At 41.5% G+C, this 11,410-nt stretch overlaps 1 protein-coding gene across 1 annotated transcript; it reads left to right on the top strand.

Moving 5' to 3' along the window:
• The first annotated feature begins 8,024 nt into the window (after positions 1–8,024).
• Positions 8,025–11,205, top strand: LOC133823063 (uncharacterized). The gene is made up of 9 exons (XM_062255642.1): positions 8,025–8,189; positions 8,319–8,441; positions 8,742–8,939; positions 9,078–9,156; positions 9,250–9,395; positions 9,611–9,724; positions 10,297–10,428; positions 10,544–10,657; positions 10,750–11,205. The coding sequence occupies exons 1-9, from the start codon at positions 8,136–8,138 to the stop codon at positions 10,786–10,788; spliced, it is 999 nt and encodes a 332-aa protein (XP_062111626.1). The 5' UTR covers positions 8,025–8,135; the 3' UTR covers positions 10,789–11,205.
• The last annotated feature ends 205 nt before the right edge of the window (positions 11,206–11,410 follow it).

The raw sequence follows: 11,410 nt of genomic DNA, 5'->3' as shown, positions 1-11,410 counted from the left end.
CACCAACCAGTCTCTTATACAAGTACTCCGAAATTCGGAGTCCTCCAGAAGACTCCTTAAATGAGCAGTCCAACTTAGTCAGTTTGATATTACTTACCACCTGAGGACTACCATAAAGGGGCAAGTGCTTGCGGACTTCATCGCAAAGTTCATTGGAATGCATGAAATGCCTGAGAAGGCCCAACCTGTTGGGCCCGTATCGAAGCTGTATGTAGATGAGTCTCCCAATAAGAATGGGACCAGAGCAGGATTAATCTTGGTGTCCCCCAAGGGACATAGAGTTCACATGCCTTGAGATTCAGTTTCAATGCCTCAAACAACGAAGTTGAGTATGAGGCCCTTATAGCCAAATTGTGTGTTGCACTGGAGCTTAAAGCTAAGGGACTTGAAATGTACAACGATTCTCAGTTGGTTGTGAACCAAGTCCTCAGAAAGTACCAAGCTCAAGGAACCAAGATGGCTGCGTACTTGGCTAAGACCCAAGAAATGCTACACACTTCAAGAGATTTACCATCCGACAAGTTCCACGGGAACAAAACTCCAACACTAATGCTCTAGCCAAGATAGCTACCACCAATAATGTGGAGATACTCAATGTAGTCCCAATTGTTTACATGGCTTATCCAAGTATCATAGCGCTCGATGAGGTGGAAATGGTCCAATCCCTGGACAGTTGGATGTAGATAATAACGAAGTACCTTGTCTCCGGAGAACTACCATAAGACAAGAAAGTGGCTCAGAAGCTACTTTATCAGGCTCCTTGCTGCGTGATCATGGAAAACAAATTATATAGGCGAGGATATTCACTATCGCTACTCAGATGTGTGTCCGTGCAGGAAGCCAAATTCATCCTCTAAGAAGTGTATTAGAGCTTCTACGGTGACCACGCTGGGGGCAAAACCTCACCAAGAAGATTCTATGACAATGGTATTTCTAGGCCACAATGAACAATGATTCGATGGATTAAGTCAAGAAATGTGAAAAATGGCAACGATACGCTAACATCCCCCAAGCTCCTCCAAATGAGCTTATTCAGATGACAAGTCCCTGACCCTTCGCAATCTGGGGCAATGACTTAATAGGTTCCTTGCTCACGGGAAACGGAGGAGTTAAGTACGCGATTGTGGTAGTTGACTACTTCACGAAATGGGTTGAGGCCGAACCTCTTACTACAATCACCTCTGAGAAGGTACTAAGCTTTGTCATAAAGAACATCGTTTACCGCTACAGTCTCCCGAGGAAGATAGCCTCCGACAACGGCCTACAATTCAACAGTGATCTATTCACTAACTTTTGCGAAAGGCATGGAATAATCAAGAGTTTTTCCTCCGTAGCCCATCCTTAGGCAAACATACAAGTTGAAGCGGTCAACAAGACGCTTAAGGCCACTTTGAAGAAAAGGCTAGAACAAGCAAAAGACGATTGGCTTGAGGAGCTGCCTATAGTATTATGGAGTTAGCGTACCACTCCTAGGACATCCACCAGCCATTCACCATTCGCCATTCTCCATGGCCTACAGGTATGAAGACATGCTCTCTGTTGAGGCTGCCATCTCCACACATCGACGAATGACGTATGACCCAACCACCAATCACATTTTACTTCAAGAATCATTGGACCTTGTTGAAGAGCTCTGAGAAGCTTCACAATTCCAAGTAGCACCCTATCAACAAAAGGTGGCCAAGTATTTCAATTCTAAAGTGAAGGGCAGGAAGCTCGAGGTCAGAGACTTGGTGTTGCAGAGAGATTTCCTAGCAACCTGAGATCCAAGTGTTGAAGTGTTGGGCCCTAACTAGGAAGGTCCATACCAAGTCGAGAACACCATATGTCCCATGACACACATGTTGCCTCGACTAAATGGGGAGTTGATACTCCATGCCTGGAATGCCGAACACCTTCACCGGTATTATTAGTAATGCAAGCAATTTATGTATTTTCTAATTTTACAACTCATATGTAGCCCACATGCACTTAATGAAAATCGTGTATACAAAACAAAATAAATGAAATTAAGAGAATTCGCTTGTATTTTTTTTTTAAGTTTTCCTATCCAAGGATGTACTCGCTCGCTCGTTGGCCTAGAAAAGTGAACGTAGACCAGCCTTAGATCACTTGACGGGCATAAGTGGGATAGTCACCCTACGGGGATAGCCGCTCACGGAGCATGACCTATGGAACTCAATTTGAGGAGCCCGTATGGAGCGCCTTAGAGTAAACCTAGTGTCGTTAAGCTTGCGAGAGTTCTCGAGAAGCATGACCTAGGGAACTCAGTTTGACAAGCCTATATGGGACACCTTAGAGTAAACCTAGTGTCATAAAGATTGCGCGAGTTCCCAAGAAGCATGAACTAGGGAACTTAGTTAGAGGAGCCTATATGGGGCACCTTAGAGTAAACCTAGTATCACAAGGCTAATGACAACTCAATTCACTTCCTGAGCCACAAGCACCCACAAAGCAATATTGAGTTCCCGAGAACAAAATTGGTAAAGGGATTTCAAGCCCTCGAGTTGCTTATACTTTGGCACAAGTCCCAAGTTGCCCAAACTTGGGCAAGCAAGCCTTGAGTCGCCTAGACTCGGGCACAAGTCCCAAGTTGCCTAAACTTGGGCAAGCAAGACCTGAGTCGCCTATACTCGGGCATGAGAGCTGAGTCGCCTAGACTGGACAAGCAAGACCTATGTCACCTAGACTCAGGCATGAGATCCAAGTCGCCTAGACTCAGGCACGAGATCCAAGTCGCCTAGACTTGGGCCCACATATACTGGATAAAACAGGGAAAATGAAATCGATTTTTTCGTGATGCTACATTACGTAAAAAAAATTGATAAAAACTTGTACATTTTTAAAGTCCAATTTTCATTATTACTAAATGTTGTATGTAAAATGTGTAAGTAAAAGGGAAAGAAGGCAAGTAAATAGAGCAAAAAAACGAGTCAAACATAGTATTTACAATGTTACTCAGGGGCACGAGCATTAAATTTGTTTATACCCCAATAGAGAGCGACTCACATGCCTATTTACAAATACAAAAAATACAAGGGGACCGCCTATCTTTCTACTGGTGGAACCTCTTGAATGAGGTCAATGATAGGGTCGGCCTCAAGAGCCAGGCCAGTTGCCCTGGCAGCAATAGCTTCAGTGACAGCCATTGCTCGAAAGCGCTCCTCAAAGAGTAGCCAAGTAGCATCGCCCTCCTCGGTAAAATTGAGGTCCATGTCCTTATTGTGGAGCCATGCTGCAGAGAAGGAATCCTCCACCTCATGCTGGAGAGACTTTGCCTTCCCCGTGGCCCGAGAAGCCTCGACCTTGGCCTGTTGGGCACGCCCTTTAGCAGCTCGAGCCTTCTCAGCCACTTTAGTGTCTTCACCACGGGCTCTGGATGCGTTCTCTGCGGCCTAAGAAGCTTTCCCCACAACCTTCATGACTTCTCGCCAAGCTTGGGCAGTCTCCTCCTCCTGGGCTTTCCATGCCTCATCCTTGGCAACCTTGGCCTCCTCAACCACCTTGGTTGCTTCCTCCTTGAGTGCTTGAGAATGGGCCTATTCTGCCTCCAATGCCACCTTTAAGCCGGCAAGCTCCTCCGGTGGCACACTTACCTTGTCCTTCAGGGCAGCCAATTTCTCCTGGGAATTCCGGAGCTCGTAGGACATCTCCATCATGATGTCCCCAAGCCTCTGGGCCACCAAATCCAACTGAAAGGGAAAAGAAATTAAGTCAGTTTATGTAAATAATCACAACACAACAAAGACAAACTATTGGGAAAGAACTTACTTTTACTGTGGTGTATCGGCATGTGGAGACGAGGGAGGCCTCATTTTCATCGCCCAACTGGGTGAAGCTACGAGCAGTCAGCTCACACATGGTCGAGCTGACCCTCTGGAGAAGCTCCACCGCCAATGGAGCAACGACATCACCGATCTTCTCGGCGAAGAGGCTCTCCAACTGACCCCAACCTATTGGAGGCTCCAAAGGCCTCTCTCTGTGAGGTTTAAGCTGATGACGAGCATCAACTATCTCATGCAAGACCTTGTTGCCCTCCTCCATGCGAGCCTCGAAGTGCTCCAGCATCGACTAGAAATGCTCAAGGAGTGCGCCCTCGTATTTCTTTGGTACACCAGGAGGCAGGGGATGTCTCAACTATTGGGCTCTCCACCACATCAAGGACTCCTAAAGCATCGGGGACTTCATCAGCCCCAGAGACTCCTTTTGCAGTATCAGGAGGAGATGGTGACGAGGACAATTTGAAGACGGGTGTGTCCTCCACCCAAGACACCTCACCTTGATCCAATGAGGTCCAATGTCTCTTTGGGTCAAAGAAGGTTCCACCCCTAGCGGGGTCATTGGGACCCTCCAGCCACAGATTCGTTGGGTCCCTAACCAACTCACCTGGTAGCATGGGCAATGTCTGCCAAACCCATGTGACTTGCAGTGAGAAGCAGCAAGTGCTAGCACTTATGAAGATAAGGGAAAAATAGTTGTGAAAATAAAAAAAGTAGTAATGTCGAGAGCACATGGGCTTCTCAGGAAGCCCCACCACTAGACGACTCCTCCAGGTGAAGCATCAAGTGCGCAAACTCCCTTGTGAGCCTTCCCATCGAGTGCACAAACCCCTGAGGAGGAATTTGTCTCTCCGAGTGGCGGAGATAAGGATTGATCAAATCCTAGTAGTCCTGGTACTCATCCTGAGTCCAGTGACGATATGAGGCGAGTCTGCGCCTAAGGAGTGATGGAGAAGTCCAAACGTGCTCGGAACATACCCCATCTCCCAAAGAATTAACATTATAAATTACTATGGGGGGTTTACCTTGGTCTTGGGAGGAAGATTCGATGCCTACTTGAAGCTTTTCCTCGAGCCGCTTGGGCTGCAAGAGCATTCTTCATGCGCTCCTCATTTAACTGCTGATTATACTTGTTGCGGGCTTGTCCATCGATGTAATTGATGTGGGTAGCAACCACTTCTTGGGTCTTAGGGAAGTTCCTGTACTTAGTCAGGTCTAAGTTGTTGATGCGTTGTTCCCTCTTGAGGAGCCCCACAACAACCAAGTTCTCCCCCGTTACCAACTGGCTCAGCTCTAGCTCCACGTCTAGAAGGGCGCTCATCGCCTCCAGATGATCTTGGAATGCTTGGACACGGAGGGTACGGTGGAAGGTACCTAACAAAAGGAAAACTACTAAGTAACAAATAATTTTTACCAACCCTGGAGAATGGAAACTCAAAAGGTGATAAGAAACTTACCAACCCTGGATGATTCCAGGATAATAGTTGGGTTGGTTCATAGTCACGTGCATGGCTATCATTGGCATACTTGATCAGGTTGTAAAACCCGTAGAGATCAGACCTCTTCTTCTTTGGGCAAGCTCGGAAGCTATAGAGATACAAGATCTCTAACGGAGAAGGTTCAGGACAGTTCCTTCTTCGGTATAGGATATATAGGCTCGCGAAGACTTTGTAGCCAAATGGGGATAGTTGGAATGGAACAATCCCCACAAACTTCAAAAAGTTGATGAAGTATTGATGGAGAAGTAGGATTGCTCTCGCCTAAATGTGTGACTGGCTCCAGGCCCCGAGATCGTAGACGCTATAGTGTGATCTCTCTATCTCCTAGCATAGACAGATAAGATGCTCGACCCCAATCCCGTAATGTCTCATGATGCTGGACAAAGCATCAAGATGTTTTAACTTACTGGGGATTTGCTCCACCTTAAATCTTGAGGCCTCATACACCACCATAGGATGGGGGATGGGAGCCTCCTTTACCTTCGCCTCCGTTATAAACTAGTCGCTTCACGCCGACCTCTCCACCACCAGAGCAACCTCCCTCACTACAAGTGCCCTTGCTTCCTCCAGTTGTCGACCACCTTCTCAGAGGCCATCATTGTCAGTTCTTTGTTAAAAGCGTTGAAACTGTGCTGATGTAGCTCACGAAGCTCCTCGGACATCTTAAACAAAACCAAGTAGTTAACATTTTGACCTATGGAAAAATGGCCAAAGCACAAGAATACCCTAAGATAACTGCTCGGGGAGAAGAAAATGAAGAATTTTTTCTAAAAAAGAGTGTCCCTAGAGCCCTAGATTAGCCCCTGGAGACACCACTGGAAGCTTAAGACACGACCAAAATCTAGGAATTTCCCAGAAACTGATCTGATATTGGAAAAAGGCAAAAAAGAAAAGTGGCCACTTGTAGTTGGTTTCGACGCCAACAAGGGCCCAAACAAAGCTAAAAAGAGGTAAAATGACCTCTAATCCTAAAGCTAACCTAATAGCCTAAACAAGAACCCAAATATTCAGAAACCCTGAAATTCACAAGAACAAGCAAATGCAAAACAGAGTCGATGGATAGAACTTACTAAAGATATAGCGCCAGTAGGTGCTTAGATAAGTTGGAACGTGCAGTTATTACATTTGATTGACCCAAAAATACTAGTACTTCCTCCAACCTGCCAAAACCGAAGAAGAATAATGTTTGGGATGGAGAAGTGGCTTCTACGAATGAGAGTTCTCAGGCTTTGGATTGAAAATTTTGAAATGCCAAATTGAGGGGAATGGAGTTAAACCTTAGACTATATACCAACAGGCCTGGGCAAAATTGATCACCTAGAGAGTATGTACTCAAGCTCGATCCAGCAATCACAATTATTAAGGTACGGATAATACTTGAAAAGGTGAAAGGATGTCTTGGGTACAAAATAGATGTCTTGGACACAAAAAAGACCCATCATTAAATGGTATCGATTGATGGCCCAGGAGCAGGGAGACGACATGTGGCATCACCTTTTTTTGAAATGTCAGGTCTCAAGGACGCCCAACCGTCTTGGCCCGAGTATGTCCCCCAAAATAACTCCTCTCAATTAAAGTCTCCACTGCCCGAGGGCGAGTGAAGACTTGGGGGGAAATGTTGTCCGTGTTTTCATCAAGTGACACGTGGCACACATTAAGAGGAATTAAGATTCTGCAGAAGCTGATTAAGTCACTTCGAGCTTGCTTTAAGCTCCACAGGAGGTAATTCGAACCTTCAATCATAGTTCACCACCACCAGAGGAGTATGTCCTCGTGGAAACGCTACTTCGCGAGGACCATGTTCTAGGATAGTGCTCCAAGTCTTATTACAAGGCCTTCTCCTGCATTCATTTCCTCCGAGTTTGCGAGAAGGCTCCTCAAGACATGGAGAAGGGTTGCCAGGTGTCAAGCAGAGTGACCCTAGACCATAAGCAGCCATCTGACGATTACTATTACACAGATCGTGGTGTCGATCTCGTACAAGCGACAAGTAGAATGCCTCACAATGCCGCGTGACATGGGAAAACTTGTTGCTACCCTTCTGACACTGTGAGGAGCTTGTTGCTCAATAAAGTAGTGGGCTGGAATACCTCGTATTGGCCCACTGAGATACGCAAGGGCCCACCAGCTCATTTATTTGAAGAATTACCATCTATTGTGTATATAAGCTTCCATTAGGGGAGAATAATTATAATTATCCCTCATTAGAGAATTAATTGCCCCAACCATCTATAAATAAGGTTAGAGCACACTTTGTAAATGATATGAATTCCATTTCTTACTTTCAGGCACGCCTATACGCTGCCTGAAAACCTCTACAAGAATTTGTCATTTGCAAGTTCTTAACATCCTAAAATCAAGTGACTCGTGGACTAGGGTTGATTCACAACCTTAACCACATTAAAATCTATGTCTCAATCTCTAATTCTTTAAACTTTAAGTTTATTAGTTGTTAACGAAAAAGCTAGACAACAAATTATATTTTTGTAACTTACAAATAATTTGTAAACACATAATTTTTTTTGCTAATTTCGAATTTATTTACTGCAAATTAAAGTAATAATATGATAAAGGTCAATCCGATTTATATAATCAAATTTCAAATGTGTACGATACCTAAACTAAATAATAATTAAAAAAAAAAACTCATAAGAATATTCTACGGTTAATATAAATATCTTAAGTATAATTTGTCACAAAAAAATCTTTACTATTTACATCTAGGGTGTCGTTGTATTGATGTGTTATTGTGTTTAAACGACGTCGAATATTGTGACAAAATTGAAAGTACATCACAAGGACACTAGCTCTGAGTCCAGGGCTAGAACAGGTTACAGAACAGCTGCGGAAGACAACAATGGCGACGGAACTAGAAGAACTAGTGGACTTCCTTTCTTCATCATCTCAGAAGGTACATTTTTCCTTCTTTTCTTCTACAATCCATTTGTCTCCTGAGAAAACCCTGCAAAACTATACTGAAACAAAGGGCCTTTTTATCTAATTTATTGCGGATTTTAATTATTTATTTTCATATGTGTAGGTGACAAAGGCGGCTGTTGATATAGTTCGAGGATTAACTGGGTCTGATGATGGCTTAAAGTCCCTTGCCAATTATGCCAACACGCTCGTGCCATCACTTTCTCGACTTTTAAATGCTCCTAAGGCAAGCTAATCTTTGAGCTATACTAAACTCAAGCCTTCATAAAAATAGGCATTTGATTTTTCAAATTTTTATATACTTTCATTAAGCTTTGTGATATTTTGAGGACTAATAATGATTTAGGAACCAAATGAATTGAACTAAAGTGATGAAGTTGTTATAATGCAATGTTGTGGTTATCACTTAAGAATCAAGTTTTAATTTTGATGCAATTTAAGTTATTTTATGCGATTATCTATATCTTGAGCCAACTGATTGATGCTGTTTGGATATTAAGATGTTGGTTTGCCTGTTTTTTCTCAGGAGATTTCAGAACCTGCAGCCGAAGCTCTTGTTAATCTTTCACAAAATTATGATTTGGCAGAAAAGATGGTTGAGATTGGAATAGTTAAAACAGCTATGGATATGCTATATAAGCCGGAGTCTAGCATTGGCCACTTATTGGTTATGCTTTTAGTGAATCTTACACAATTTGATGCTGGTATCACTTCCTTGCTTCAGGTGTGTTTTTCTTCTTTAATAGTTTTTGAAATATTATTTTGTTTATGTCTTATCCATCTATTTCTTATATTTTGTCAGCGCAGTATGTTTTTAAAAGATTAGTTTACTTATTCTTTACTTTTGATGCTAACTTTTTAGGCTGGAGATGAGAAGATGCAAGGACTCTATGTTATGAAACTTGTTAGATCATTTTGCAGATCTTCAAGTGAAACCAGAGGTAGACTACAGTAGAAGATTGTTAGTGTGTGTGTGTGTGTGTTAGTTAATACTTGTTTGACATTTGTGGCACTTTTTATCATGTGGTGACCAGAAGATGCATTTGAACATGTTGGTTCCATACTTGTAAACATTTCAAAGAACAAAGCAGGAAGGGAACTTTTACTGGATCCTAAGAGGGGGCTTTTGAAGCAGATGGTTAGACAGTTTGACTCACCTAATTCATTGAGAAGGAAAGGGGTATGTACTATAGATTACCTTGAAACCCAGATTTTTTCTTGTGCCTTTTTTCCTTATCTGTGTATAGAGAACAATGCTTCTCTCAATTCATTTAATGTCAACATTTTATAAGTTACACTTCACTTAATAAGCAAAGAGGTCTCAAATGGAAATGTAGTTCATGGATTTTGTATATCATCTCAACTTGATTTTGGTAAGGCATTTGGTTCTTATAGGTTTATGGAACAGTTCGCAACTGTTGTTTTGAAGCTGAGAATGAGCTACAGAATTTACTTTTGATGTCTGAGTTCCTTTGGCCAGCTCTGCTTCTACCAGTCGCTGGAAACAAGGTGATACTCTGTAGCCTCCTCTTACTTTAATTTGCTAATGTTTTCTTTAATTTGTCATGACTGCTATCAGACAGTGATTAATTATGTCTGTACTTGTATTTTCTCTGTGCTTTTAATTCGATCTACCAGTTTAAAATTTGAGTAGAATAAAAGGCTTCTGTTAAATTAATGCTGGATGTTGTTAAACTTCAGTTTTGCTGGAGTCAACATTGAAATATCTTCACTGGTTTTAAACAAAAGACTGCATGTATGATGCATGGGTGGATGAATTGTCCAGGATTCAAATGCATGTATGATGTATGTTGCGACATGGGTGGAATTGTTTGTCATTTGTTATTTCAATTTACTGATTAGCCAAAGTAGTGATGAGGTAGTTTCATATAATGATAGTTACTAATTTTAGTTCTCAAATAGTTGTAATATTTGATTCATTTGAATTTTCTTTTTCATTTTCTGTTATACATGTTATAGTTTGTTGTTCCTTCCCTTATTAAAAGCAAATTTAGAATTTCAACTTTCAACTTCCTCTCATTAGTATCTTCTTTTTCTCTTTGTTTGGCGGAAATTTTCAGGTTTACAGTGAACAAGACACATCAAAAATGCCACTTGAACTTGGTAGTGTGCTCTTAATCGAGCGTGAACCAGTTGTCGATCCTGATATTCGCATTCAAGCCCTGGAGGCAATATACTTGATATCATTACAGGTTAAATAAGTAGTTGCATGCTGTGATCTGCGTTCTTATATTCTAATACTAAATTACATCAAATTTTGTAAAGCTACTCTTGAGTTCTCTATTCTTTTACTTCGCATTTTTCCAGGAGGCAGGACGGAGAGCCTTTTGGTCTGTCAATGGACCAAGAATAGTACAAGTTGGATATGAAGATGAGAAAGATTCAAAAGTTATGGAAGCATTCGAGCAACTTGGTTCCTTGGTATAAAACACTCCTTGCCAACCAATTGTATTACTTTTCACCTTTTCTCATGCGTATTGAGTACTGATGTTTTTGCATTTACTTTTTACCAGTTGGTTAATAGTAGCGGAGCAGAGGAACCTTCAAAATAGATATCCAACTAGCAGTCTTTGTGTCAATTCAGTTGCCACAATATAATGGTGTTATTGGAGAAGAGTAAAAAGGTCATTGGAACTTGAGTGAAAGCTTTGCTTGTCTTATGATTATTGTGTCATTGGAATTTTAAGTTATAGTATGAACTTTTATCAATGAAAATAGTTCCGATTCATGAAAATAATTTTGATTAAACATGGAAAATGGTAAAAGATATATGTCGAGCTGGACATCATTGCCTTAGAATTTAATCTTGTATTATTATGAGACGTCCTTAGATTAGCCTTTGAGTCTTGTAGCAATGGCTTTAATAATAATACTGTACCATAATGAGCTACGAGTTTTTTTTTAATCAAATTATATTCTATTGTCTAAATTTCCAGTGACATTTATAAAAATATTGGTTGTAATTTTAATATTTCTACTCATTGCTCTTTCGCCATGAATGGAAGAAATTCCTCCATGTATATGTTCTCTTGCAATCTTTATATAATACAGTTTATTTTTGAAAAATGAATTCTTTTTGAACTATTAGATAACATTTGATTTGGTGGAATGGTAACGGTAATGAGAATAGTAATGGAATAGAATAAGAATGGTAATGAAAATTGATTACTATGT

Source organism: Humulus lupulus, chromosome 3, assembly GCF_963169125.1.
Source record: "Humulus lupulus chromosome 3, drHumLupu1.1, whole genome shotgun sequence".
NCBI classification, from domain to species: domain Eukaryota; kingdom Viridiplantae; phylum Streptophyta; class Magnoliopsida; order Rosales; family Cannabaceae; genus Humulus; species Humulus lupulus.
This window is presented reverse-complemented; position numbering and strand designations above follow the sequence as displayed.

What these genes read in the sequence shown, in the direction of transcription:
- LOC133823063 (XM_062255642.1), top strand. Translation starts at nt 8,136, where the DNA reads ATGGCGACGGAACTAGAAGAACTAGTGGACTTCCTTTCTTCATCATCT. An exon ending in ATTCATTGAGAAGGAAAGGG is followed by an intron (nt 9,396 to 9,610) that starts GTATGTACTATA and finishes TGGTTCTTATAG; the next exon opens with GTTTATGGAACAGTTCGCAA. An exon ending in TATACTTGATATCATTACAG is followed by an intron (nt 10,429 to 10,543) that starts GTTAAATAAGTA and finishes GCATTTTTCCAG; the next exon opens with GAGGCAGGACGGAGAGCCTT.